The sequence below is a fragment of the Lissotriton helveticus genome, chromosome 2_1, assembly GCF_964261635.1.
Source record: "Lissotriton helveticus chromosome 2_1, aLisHel1.1, whole genome shotgun sequence".
In the NCBI taxonomy this organism is placed as follows: domain Eukaryota; kingdom Metazoa; phylum Chordata; class Amphibia; order Caudata; family Salamandridae; genus Lissotriton; species Lissotriton helveticus.
The window spans coordinates 1,224,901,050-1,224,914,419 of NC_136059.1; the positions used below are offsets into that span (position 1 = coordinate 1,224,901,050).

Sequence of the window (13,370 nt, forward strand, 5' to 3'; positions counted from 1 at the left end):
ATGCTCCATTCGCGCTTTCACTTTCAAGCAGCCCAGGACAATGGCAGCTGATTCCTTGAAATTAAATAGGTCTCGCATTTACAAGAGTTTGAGCTATTGGCATTGTAAATGGCAATGCCTTCTATTTATGTGTTAATTATCAAAACAGATAAATAAAAGGCATTGTCATTGACAATGCCAATAGCTTAACCTCTCGCAAAGGCGAGACCTATTGCATTGCAAATGCTTGTTAAATAAAACTGCGCCTCTTTTCAAGTTCGTAATACCACTGTGCTGACTGCGCCCGGTTTGGGGCTTTGAAATGGGATGGTGTGAATTCCCTTTATTCACTTTTTACGAACCTCAGACTCCAGTTTTCATTTCCAATCTCGGGGCTCTGGTTTCGGTTTCTTTTCTGCTCCACTGTATGCGGAGACAGGGTTTGCCTCGACGGCTGAGTCGTCACCGCCGTCTCCGGAAACGAAACTGTCCCGCAACAGTGTATATAATATCGGCAGGCGTTCACTCGTTCTGCGCACTTGGTATTGCGGTCCTCGGCATGGGTAAGAAGAGACCTTCGGGGAGCGGTGCGCCGCTGGCAGGGGGCGCGCTTCCCAATCTGCCCTCCTCATCTCTGTGGTTCTATTCGGCTGGGGAATGCCAGCTGAGCCGGTGCCCCCTGGAGTTCAGTGGTATTCGTCAGGTGAGCTGCAGCCTGCGCCATGTGGCTGTGGTGCTGAGCGACGGCAGAGTGGCCCTGTGTGCCACACAAGAGGCTGGAGCACTTCCGACTGGAAAACCGAGTGAGTGGCCGATTGCTAACAATATATGTCTTTTTTTTATATGAAACGAAAACTTACAATTCTTCAGTTTGGGAACTCCATTCACTTTGGCGATTATAGAACGTTGAATTTTTAGCCAATATCTTCTGATTTTACTAAAATTATATATGTAAAAATTATATATGTAAAATACATACAGGGGCTTACAGGCTGCGTTCTCTATCTAATGGTCAGTTGTGTCATTCTTATATTTCTTCTGCCTATGGGCAATAGGTGTCAGTCCACTTCACCCATTGGTTATCTTCACTGTGAGTGATGGTATTCTGCCCAAAGAGCACATCCACATACAAAAGAGTTTCCTTGCCAGGCACTTCTAGGGCTGTGTGTACTTTTTGACTGTTTTTGCCTTTTGCCAGTGTTTTTTTTATATTGGCACAGTCCCAGCTCCCCAAATAATTACATTTTATATTAGTCACGACAAAGCAAAGCAAACATTGCCAAAAGGCTAGAAGCCAACTCCAACCCTATTGGCTTTGCCAATGCGTGTCAATGTTTAGTTGTGACAGATCTTTTCAGGCTCTTGCAAAATATCATTGTGATATCATTGGTGCTCACACTTTTTCCAGAGAGATATTAGTTTAATTTATGGGACTTTTGAAGCATCAGTATGTGACTTAAAAGCACTTAGTGACTCTGCAAAGGGATGATGATCTTTGTGCTCCTTTTTTTAGAGTTTTATATAGTGCGAACTTGACCCGAGACATCGGGTATCAGAGCGCTTTGCATGAGCACCAGTTTCGTTACAGAACACATTCATTTTTTTGTTAGGCCCGGGGAGATAAGTGATTTGCCCAGGATCACAGGGTGTTGAGCGTCGTTGCGAACCCGGTTCCCCAGCTTTTAGGTCTACTGCTCTAGCCGTAAGGCTACATCCTCTCCCCAAGGAAGGCACTTCTTTCCCCAAGGAGTTAACTCCCCAGGGGGGCTGGAAGTTGTTCTTTTCCTACCAAAGGGGCACTAGAAACAGCACCCCTGCAAATGGTTCAGAGAGGATATTATCCTTACTATTAATATAGCAGACTGCTTATATATAATATGGGAGTGTCAGTAGGTGTGGGAATTTTGGCAATGGAGCCTTATTGAGCCTGTATTTTTAGCTTCATATATCAGTGAGACCCAGAGACCTATTCACAAACTGCACTTTGTAGTATGTTTAGTAGTACTACTACTCACGTACTAGAAAAAGCTATTTGCAAATTAACATGAGGAGAGAGACCTCTGCCTTTCCAATCATTTTTAGGTCGAGAACTCCTACCCAAATGCGTAGATTTCTCCACATGTAAGACTACATCTTCGTAGTAAATATGAGAGAGACAGGGGAATGGCTGGAAATTGAGGAATGCTTATTACTAAAGAGAGGGGTTTAGGAAGGAGTAAGGAGGAGTTTTAGGAGGGCACAAAAGGGGTTAAGGGAGGTACACCCACCTACCCACTAAAGAGTAAACCCATTGCTATTCACAAACAGCACTTCTAAAACTACTACATTCCGTGGAATTCCGCAGAGTGAAATTCCTCAAGTTCCGCCCACCTGTCTCAGTCTTGGAGTAAACCTAGCACTACCCATGACCAACCACTGGAACTACTACACCATTCCATAGAAAATAATCGATGTTTAGAGAAAGACAAGGGGACCCTAAAGGTAAGCAAGGACCTAGGGTATCAGATAATTACAAAAACCAGCGGTCCTTGTTAAAGCAAATGATTCCAAACAAACAGTAAATATAGAACGCAGTCAATTCTATACGATCTATCCAGCCGGATAGAAAATTTAATGCAAATAAACTGAATTATCTGTCATAGGACAGTAGCAATGTTCAGTAGGATACAATCCTGTATCCAAAACAGTACATAGAACTAGTGTGACAAGGTGACAATTTAAACAAAATCATAAAGAAACCAAAAAGAAGTTCAAAACAATCAGGCGAAACAGAGAAATTGCTTGTTCATAGTTATACATGATGCGACAAGCATAATATGCAGTAACAAACGTGACACAAGGAAGTAAGAATAATTGTGTGCACAATGTTTTTTAGAGGTCGACGACGTTTCGATCCCGTTCAAGGGATAACTGGGATCATCATCAGGACAGAGATACTGTAAGCCTGAGATAGCAATATTTACAAAACTGACATCACAATGAAAACATAAGGAATTGGGGGAAAAAAGAACAAAAGAAGGGAAGACAATCAGGTTATAAAATATGCGAACTAGTACTTCATGTCATTCAAAGGTCCTTTTGTTCTAGGTTAATGGGAAGACATACTGAGTGTTTCCCAATTCCGTATGTTTTTAAGTTAAATATATTTAAAAAGTATTATTTTTTAAAATGCACCTGTAAGATAATTGATCTGTAAAAATTTGGTGTATTTGTTCTAGCTTTAAAAATAAATAAACGTGTTTTAGATTAATATTTACCTTTAAAATATGTTGACTAATTGTCTTTAACATTTAATAGGCTTTTTTACTTTTCCCTGTACACGATGGTGGAGTCATATGTCTATGTGTATACAATTACTAGTAGTAACTTTACATTGGTTATGGGGGCTGTGGGGTGCATGTAAGCCAATACTTTGGAGTATCTTTACCCTAAGAAATGGTGAATAGCCACACATTACTCCAAAGTTAAGAGTACATTTCCACATGAGAAAATGTACATGTTTAAGTTTACCTGTGTGAATAGTCCCCTCCATGCCAACACTTTGTTTCACAATGAAGCAAACAAACTTGTGAGAGGCAAAAAAATAACACCAGGATCTTACAATAGCACCACGATTTATATACCATGGCAGGTGTTAGTTGTCACTGCAGTTTACATGGGATGGGACTTGGGTGTTTCACTGGTCAACCAGATCCTCTGGATTTTCACAGGAGAGGAAGTACTACCTCTCCAAACTCATTCTGAACACAATCACTGTGTAGTCACATTTGCTGTAGTTACACATTGCCATAGTGGCACACACTTTGGACCCTCATATCTCAACAGGGGAAATGTGATGGTCTTCCCACCACCTTCCAGCAGTTCTAGGCGTCCAGATTCTAATGTACTTCAAAAGACTTGGAAGAAACTGGACCAAAAGTACAGAACCTGCATACTCCTTTGGAGAATAGCCTCCCTAATCCATGAGTAGGAAAAGTGGAATTTGGGTAGCTGTGACCCTTATGTTAAGAAGCCAACGCAAGGGGAAGTGCCTGGCTCTTAACTGTGGAGTCCTAGCCCAACGGCTGCTCCAATCATAAGGGCACTAGTTGTCTTGAAACAGTGTCTACTAATTGCTCAAGGGAGGGAGAAGATACCTACAAATTCCTCATGGTCTCAAAGACCTTTCTGCACTGTAACACTGGGGACAGTGGTTTGAGGTTTTATTGGCTGTAAGAAAATATAATTGCACAAATATTTTGATGTGTACTGTTGGCGTCTGGACTGGCATTCCAGTTTTGCTTTGTATAACTAGGTGAAAGCTATTTTAGGATGTTTTGATGAAATGTTTTTGCTTTGCGGTATGTTGCTGGGAGTACATTTTCTGTTTTCCTATGCCATTTGATTTTTAACCGGGGTGGTCTGTCAAGTAGTTGTGTGCTTCACTTTAGAATGTTACTTTGACTCGGGATTAAACATCTTCAGCACCTTATCTGAGGAGTGATTTTGTAGAGAGTTGATCATAATTATATAAAGGATAAAGTACTCCTTGCGGTACATTATAAGAATATTGCAAGTCACTGAGCAGGTCCATAACCATATAGAGGAATGAGGCCAAAGGCAGAGTTCTTTTATAAGGTTATGGAACTCCTCTTTGACTTGCAATATCCTTATCATGTACACCAGGTGGTACTTTATCCCATATGATACATGGCCACACTATCACCTTTACCACAAACCACTTAAAACGTTGGTGCGTAGCTCTTTCATGTTTGCAAACATTAAGAATAAAAATAAAACATCTAATGCAAAATTAAACACATCAAACACTTTTTAGATACTTGTCAGTGTAAAAATAAAAGCTGCTGTGGTCCTGTGCGCTCGTAGTACTTCATTGAGCGCTGGTTGGAATCCGCGTTTAGTCAGTTCAGCTTGTTGTATCGTTATCTTTATGGTAGCCATGAATCGTTCAACCATCCCGTTGGCCTGGGGCCACAGGGGAATGATCTTCCTGTGTTTGAAGTTCAGGTGACGTGCAAACTCTGCAAATTCATGCCCGTTGAACTGTGGCCCATTGTCTGTCTTCACTACCGTAGGGATTCCGCCACAAATGCTTCATCGATGACGGGTATGACGGTGTTTGCTCTTGTGGATGAGACTTGTTGCGCAATGGGTAAAAGGGAATACTCGTCCATGATGACGATGTATTTCCCTGACTTCATTGGACCAAAGAAATCAACAGCTTCTTGCTGCCACACACTATCTGGGAGGTCAGACATTTGCAGTGGGGAGTGTGGTTCATCACACCCCACTAGTTGACATTGCGGGCAGTCTTGGAGGGCGGCTTCTACCATCTGGTCGAGGGAAAGGAACCAGACTTGCTCTCGCAGCGCTTTCTTCGTGGCCACTACACCTCTGTGTCCTTCATGTGCTAGGTTGACGGTTCCTTGTCTCAGTTGTTGAGGAATGACAATTCTCCGGTCTCTCGGTAATAATCCGTTGGCGCTAATCATGAGATCGTCCTTAACGTGTCTAAATGATATGAGTTCTTGCATGTTGGCGGTGTCATTGTTCTGCGGGTCCTCCAGATGTCTGTGCGGATTTGATGCATGATGTTTTGGAGCATGGCATCCTTGGCAGTGGCTTCTATGATGGCGTTCAGTGGGACGGCAGGTGGTCGTGCCTGATCGATAACAAAATGGAGATATTCTTCTGCTAGGGAGCCACTTGTCCGCGTCATGGCTTGGGGATGTTGTGATATGTAATTCGCCGGATTCTCTGCCTTTCCCGGTTTGTGAATGATGGTGTATGTGTAGTCTTGAAGGTGAATCCCCTGCCGTTCAATCCGTGGAGGCATCTTCGCTCGGGAGTTACCAAAGATGCTGATTAGGGCCTGGTGATCAGTGATTAGCGTTAAGTGCTTCCCATAGACGAACAGATGAAAATGCTCACGCCCACACGACCGCTAGACTTTCCTTTTCAGGCTGTGAGTAGGCTTTCTCCGTGTCAGTGCGTCTACAACTAGCATATGCCACGATGTGCCGTTGTTCTCCTTCATCATCATACTGAGCTAGAATAGCGCCAAGTCCGACAGGGCTAGCATCTACCGTAATTTCTGTCTATCTCCGAGGGTTGAAGTATGCTAGATTGATGGCAGAGCTCACAGGTGTTTTGATTTTATTGAAAGTGTGTTCGCACTTAGCTGACCAGTGGAAACTTTGGCCATGTCTTGTGAGTTCTCACAGCGGATAGCTGATGGTCGCATAGTCTTTGATGTACCGGGCACAGTAGCTAGCCATGCCTAGGAAAGATCGAATGTCACTGACGTCTTGAGGTTGTGGCGTATCAGATAGGGCAGAGACTTTTTCAGGATCGGGTCTAATGCCATCTTTGGAGAAGATGTGACCATAGAATTTTAGAGTTGACTTGTGGAACTCAAGTTTATCTTGGTTGAGCGTGAGGTTGGCATTGAGAAGAGCATGACATACGCGATCAAGTGCGTTGTCGTGATCCTTGCGAGTTTCACAGAACACTAGGATGTCATCGCTGTAATTAAATGAGTTTGGGATGTGCTGGATTACGCGGCGTACTGCCTCTTGAAAGATCTCTGCTGCCGAAGTTGAGGCGCTTATATCTGAAGATCCCTTGGTGTGTGGTGAACGTGGTGATGTACCTAGACTTCTCGTGGAGTTCGAGCTGTTGGTACCCCTATTGAGGTCCAATTTTGAGAAGACAGTTGCTCCATTTAGGCGAGTGATCATGTCCCTGAAATGGGGTCCTGGATGTCGATTCTGCTCAATGGCTGTGTTCAGGGCCCTGCATGTCGACATACAGGCGCACTCTATTTTCTTGTCCTCGTTTGGGCATGACTACTACCAGTGACACCCACAAAGTGGGTCCTGTTGACCTTTCTATGATGTCCGCTCCCAGCAAGTCTTGGAGCTCGTCATCTACTGCTTGTTGGAGGTGGAATGGTACTTTCCTATGGTGCTGGGTCACAGGCGCCACCTGTTCGTCAATGTGTGATCGTACTTTAAAATGAGCTAGTTTTGCTAGGCCAAAAAATAGCTTTGCCAAGTTGCTGATGATTTCAGGAGAATCGTCAACTCTGTATAGAATCTCTACTAGTTTCAGACGTTCGGCCGTTGGTAGGATGAGAAGGCAGTCAGCTGCCTCAGGGCCTTCTATCACATGGATCTGTGCACGAGCTGTCCTGTCTTTGTTTGTCAGAGACGTACGAAATTGTCCCAAACACAGCATTGGTTCTTTGTACATCCGCGTGTAGACACGTACTACTGCTGGTTCTAACTTAGGTTTCCGGTTAATTTTTTTGAACTCAGTCGTGCATATGTAGTTGAGTGACGCTCCGGTGTCTAAGACAAACTTCGCAGCATGATTTCCCACTTGAATATGTAGCCGTGGGTACTTCTTTAGTCGGTCGGGGTCCGCTACCATGCACACGAACTCATCACTGTCTTGTGATATGGGAGTGAGGGCGGACGATTCTCTTGAGGTTCATCATCGGGATCAATATGAACCTTGTGACCGGGTGCTGAATCTCGACGAGCTCGTTGAATGGTCTCTTCTCCCTTGCACTACCTTCACATGGTGACGTGATCCTGTGCTTCTCTTGGTTGGGCTGGTTTCCTTGCGACGGGTTTGACACGCCACTTCGAAGTGGTTGTCTTTCCCGCATCGATGGCACTGTTGTCTGATGGTCGGGCAGGGGCCCGTGTGGGGGTAGTCCTGGCCTCAGCGATAGCATTGCGGCTGTTGTTTCTGGGTGTCACTGCTCTTATTTCTGCTGCGGGACGAATTCGTGAATTTTTCAGGTTTTTGATGATCTGGTTGGCGTCTTGGGTCTGTTTGAGACTGTATTCGGAAGGCTTGTTCATGTTTCTCCGTCTTGCTATCTTCCATCTTTTTCGCATGCTCTTCTGCTTGGTCATTTATTTGTGTGAGCTCCTCAATGTCTTAGAGCGATTAGTACTTCTTCAGCAGACGGCGGCACTGTGACTCAGACTGAGACCCCTCAATGATTCATAAATGAATTACATCTTCAGTGTTGAAATTGTCAAATTCACAGTAACGGGCCTTAAGGCGAGAAATGAAATCACCCATGGATTCATCTCGTTCTTGAGACGCAAGGTTGAAGGTGTAGCGTTCATAGTCCAGGTTTCGCTTGGGGAGAAACTTCCTGTTTAAAGCTTCTCTCACATCTGTGTATGACGCAGCATTGGCCGGTTGTAGTTCTTTAATGATTTGCCCGACGTCCTTGCCCACCAAATTTTACAAAGCGATGAGTTCTTGGTCGGGGTCGCTGACTTGTGAACCCTTCATAAAATCTTCAAAATCTTCTATCAAGCTCTGCCACATAGGACCCATGCTGTTTCCGGAGGTCAGTATCAGGGGTTCAGGAGGGTGCAGGAATGATACCCCCAGTATCAGTCCGGCCTGGGCAGTTCGTGCTGGACCTAGTTGTGCATTGTGCGAGGAGTCAGGTTGTATGGACATGATGAAGCACAGCTGACCTCACTGTTCACTCCAGTAATCTGCGGCTGCGTCTACAGGGGCTTCAAATTGTATTTTGGCCGTCACAGAAATGCTTTTCCTCTTTTTGCCTGACTTAAAGATGGCCACTGGCCTGGTGTCCAGGCCTTCTGGTATGGTGTGACTGCTTATATGTAGAGGGTGTCCAATGTGCATACAATAGAGGCCTGCCTACATACTGTGCACATTTGACAGTGCACCATGTTCATATTGTGCATGCTAAGAGAATTTCTACTCATAATCGATCCAGTGTAACTACAGCTATCGCCTATATAAGATAGCCACAGAATGCGACGTCTGCAGACCAGCCTCGGTAATGAACAGTGAGGCTTACCCGAGCTCGACGTGAGTTCACTTCGTCTGAGCTCCAGGATGTCCTTCTAATTCTGACTGCTGGCAGCCTTGTCAATCAGTTCTCCGTTTCAACGGACAGTGAAAGCGCTCGGTTTTACATCAGGTACAGCAGCGTGTTGTCAGCATATGCCGAGTGCGCAAGTTAGAGGGGGGTGTCTCCGCATTCCACCCTCGTCGCCAGGTTTGAAATCGAGCGCATTAAATAAGGCTCAGACACCAGTAGAGATTAAACACGTCTTTCAAGCACGGCTTATCCCTGAACTGCGTTACTTTCCCCACTCCTCCCTTTCCCGTTCCGGCTATGCCTGACCCTGACGTCACAGGCGGGTCAGGCACAGGGATGCTACAGTAGGGAGTCCTCACAAAGCCTGTGAAGCTTGGGGACCAGTGTGAAGTGAACATGCATCATATGTGTGTGCTAGTGTACATGTTTAGCCAAACCTTTCTCCAAAACCCAAGATGATTAAGGGGCCGATTACATGTTTGGCGGTCCTCCTGCAGCACCACCACCGCTATGCTGCCAGGAGGATCTCCAAGTCCTTGGTGCACCCGCCTGCCAGATTTTGACTTTAATCCAGGGTGGGCGGACGGTCCTGCGACAGTCTCACAGGGACGGCTGTGTTAGGCTCATGGGACAGCCTTAACAGGCTGCTCCATGTCATGCATGCCGCACTGTGCAGGAACGGGGGTGCAATTCCAAGGTGGCACAACCTCCAAAAGTGGCAGACATGCATGTCCGCCACCAGCCACGGCCCCTGCAGGTAAGAGCGTTGGGGCGGTGGGACAGATGACGGGGGATCCCGGCGGAGGCGATGTTCCTGTGGTGATCTGAATGACACACTCTATATATGGCAGGTGGACCAGCAGTGGTGGCGGTGGTTGGACCACCACTGCAAGTACGGTGGTCCGAGGACCATCGTACTCGGAATTAGCCCCTAAGTGTTTACTGATGCATGGGTTATGGTTTTGTGTTCAAGGTCAAATTTCTTTTTCTAAATGTTAAAATCAGAGCCAGAACATTTGAATCCTTGCGGACAAACCCATTTTCATGCCCCACTTGTCATTCAAGAGGGTCAATTTGCCCACTAGCTCTGAGGTGCCACCTTGATGGACCTGAGACCCAAGTCCCTCAAGGGTCAAATTAAGAGCATTATGATTGCTGTTCTGGCTGTCAACCACCAACATATCTACAAGGGAGAGACACAGCTCAATAGATAGAAATATGTAATCAAAGTGGCTCTTTTGCAGAAGACTCTTGAAAGTATGGGTACCTCTGCGATCAGAAATGGACCTACCATTACATGCCCTGAGGCCAAGGCAGAGAGATAAGCTCATCAGCTGATCAGCGGTCACTGTGCATCTTTTTATGGGTTCCAGTTCTAACTGAGGAACAGCCCATGCTGCATCTTCCTCTTCTTTTAGATTGAAGGAACTGAAGCCAAAGGGTTCGAATTTTACATTAAAATCGCTGGCGGTGATTACCTGATCATTATCCTGTATAGAGTCAATGACACCGCCTAGAGTAAGGAGAGTACTAGATGGCCCTTTTATAAACATTGAAGTTGTTGTAAGAGGACCCACCCTGCCAAGAGACAACTCCAGAATATCCCTAGAGTTTATTCAAGCCTAGCGTTTATACACGCTAGCGAGTTCTTGACCCACGTAATTAAGCCACCTGCTGGCCGAGCTCTACCCTGTGAGATGGCTGGGCAAAAAAGGTTGTGTACCCGGAGCTATGGACTGGCTCTACACACCAAGTTTCGTGTAGCATGCATAAATCAAATGAGTGGCAAGCCCCCCCCCCCCCTCACCCCCCCCCCGATCCCCAGTCCAGATCGGCCAGTTTAGAATTAAGGCCATCAATGTTCCAAGATAGTATGTTCCAGGATTCAGGTTGTAAGCTTGGAATAGGGAACTATAAAGATGGTTACACAGGGGGAGTTGGCTGTCATATCTCAGACGAGTCAGTGTCCTTGTGCTGGGATATAATCAGAACATTCTCATCTGTAGCCCTGGGCGCATTGAGTTTCAAGCAAATCTTAGACGGTATAGAAGTTGGAAATCATACCTCTAAGGCAATGTGGTGGCCTGCAATGCTATGGGAAACCAGAGTAGGCTCAACAGTGTCTAATCCACCCAATGAGGATTCACTCCAGCAATGTCTTGTTGAATAACAGATGAGCATTTCCTCACATTACGCAACCAACAAATTGATCTATTAGTCAGTGAGTCTTGATCTTCTCTTGCTCCGTCTGGCAGCCTTGAGACATAATGCATTGAAATGGAGCTGTGACTCTACAGGTTACGCACCCCTAAAAAAAAGAAGCAACGAGCTGGCAGCTGAGAGACCATAAAGACGAATTGATGCCAGCTTTGGTGGTTCAGGCCCAGTACTAAGTGTGGTGTAGGAAAAACCAGGCCCTGAGCAATCAAGAGCAAATCTCACATGTTGTTGAGGGACTGGGGGAAAATGGTTAGAAGGACTACCCACCATTGCGGGGCCTTCCTTCCTCTGCACTGGCCTCTAATATGTGGATGGCACTGTTGATGTCGTTTGAGTGTATAGAGCTGGGCTGTACTGCACCTGAAGCATTCAGTTCCTTGAGGCTATGGAGCATTTGGTTGTAGTCTGTTTGTTACCTTACTATTTTGGATGCTGGCCTTTGAGGCTTTTGTGGATGTCACCTTTTGCATATGTCTTTCCAGGCTACACCCTTTTCTTTTAATAGGCTGAGATCAGCAGTGAACCAACCCTTCTTCTTGCAGTTGCATTGTTTCTTTTTTTGTGGACAGAGAGAAGCCAGCTGATTAAGAGCAGTTGAAACTATATTCTCTAGGTGGGCCAGGATTTCATTAGAAATGCTCAGCAGCAGGGCATTTATATGGAGGAAATCTTGGGGATATTATTAAAGAGTGTGGATGTTAAACCAAGTCCTCCATGGGCCATCCGGTGTTCTTCCAGGGAGGTGCTTGGGTTTGTGGGTTCATCTTGTTTCCAATAGTGGTTTTGATCATGATATGTTCAGACTATGAGAGGACATAGAATCTGAAGATCGAGGGCACAGGGATAAATGAAAACAAAGGGTTCCAGGTGTTGCGCATTAGAATGGTTTGGCTGACCAGTCAATTGGAGGAAGCTTAGGTGATCAAGGCCATGGATGATGCCTTGAGTGTTCTTGTTTCATGTGTTGTTGGCTCACACACTGAATTCTCCTGGGATAAAAGCTCTCAGTCATAGTAAACTTGGTGAACGATGTTAATGGGATAGGTGGAAATGTTCTTTATCAGGGAGTGGTATGGCCATGAGCATACAGTGGGATGAGGTAGGTGTTGTTTATGTTTGATGATGAAGATGGGGTTTGTGGAATATTTTATTTGCAGCTATTGTGAAGATTTGTACGTTGGTCCTATAATTTCCTTTCAGGTAAATAAATTGTGCAATATTAGAGCTACTACTTCACCTCTCCCCTATATTTCTACTTCACAGAAAGGTTGGAAATGACTTCCAACAGCAGCAGTGGAGCAAAAGAGTAATATAATTAAAAAAGCAATGTACCCAACACAACAAAGATCACTCAAAACTAAGTAGACCATGAGGAGAAGGCAGACAGTAGTTATTTTAGTATACTGGATTGTTCGATTGGCCCTTTCTATTTTATTTAAATTTTTTGCAACACTACATGCACTGGGTAACTTTTTGATTTTAAATAAATGCTATTGATTTTACAACTCAGTGGAGAAGTGATGCGACAAGCGTGGTACTAGATGCATCGGGTAACTTGATGGCAGCAAAACAAACTGGTAGTGAATAAAGGGCAGCAGTCAGCATAGGACAGTGAATATTGCAGGAGAAGGTTTGGTGTAACCTGTTTGGCAGCCAATCCTGAATTCGAGTTGGGTGATGTTCTTGGTGAAATGGTGCTGGCAATGAGTTCATAATTTAGTACCTAAAGAGGCTACAGAACACGCCTGTTAAGTCATTGTAAATATCACAGATAATGTAATTTCACGAATTGAATAAAACGGAAGGTCTAATAGGATGTTTTCTTACCTCAGTCGATGTCCATGTAAACTGACCTTATTCTTGTTCTCTTCTATAGAGTATTTTTCACTAGGAAAACTGAAGGTCACTGCTGTGGACTGTGGATTATCGAACATGCTCCTGCTCTCTGCTGACGGAAAACTGCATGAACATGACTATGTGGCCAGCATCTCACCCTTTCAGTAGGAAATATAATATGCATTATTCTTTTTCTGTCAATTGCATAATTGGTGCTTTTTTTGGTTTGTTTCCACACATTTTTCTCACTGCTGTGTTTTGTATTTTTAGCAGTAAAGGGAGTTTCGGTCTTCAGGTTCATAAGATTTTCTGTGCCAGACAGTAATTTGGTTTCAGAAGAAACCATAAGATCCACATGGGTAGTTGAGCTTCATCTTGTTCTATGGCACCGTGTGTTCAGACTCCTAACCCTGAGAAGGTTGCTACAAAGGAATCCAGGAGCATGTGC

General features: G+C 44.8%; 1 protein-coding gene across 3 annotated transcripts in view; it reads left to right on the forward strand.

The window, feature by feature from the left end:
- Positions 1 to 441: 441 nt before the first annotated feature.
- Positions 442 to 13,370, forward strand: part of LOC144818569 (E3 ISG15--protein ligase HERC5-like) — a 511,308-nt gene continuing 498,379 nt past the window's right edge. The window contains exons 1-2 of one of the 3 annotated variants that reach the window (XM_078676100.1): positions 442 to 782; positions 12,963 to 13,086. In XM_078676100.1, coding sequence (XP_078532226.1) covers positions 539 to 782; positions 12,963 to 13,086 — 368 coding nt within the window. In that variant the 5' untranslated portion in view covers positions 442 to 538. The remainder of the gene's footprint in view (positions 783 to 12,962; positions 13,087 to 13,370) is intronic. The other 2 variants (XM_078676101.1, XM_078676102.1) reach the window with 2 other exon arrangements.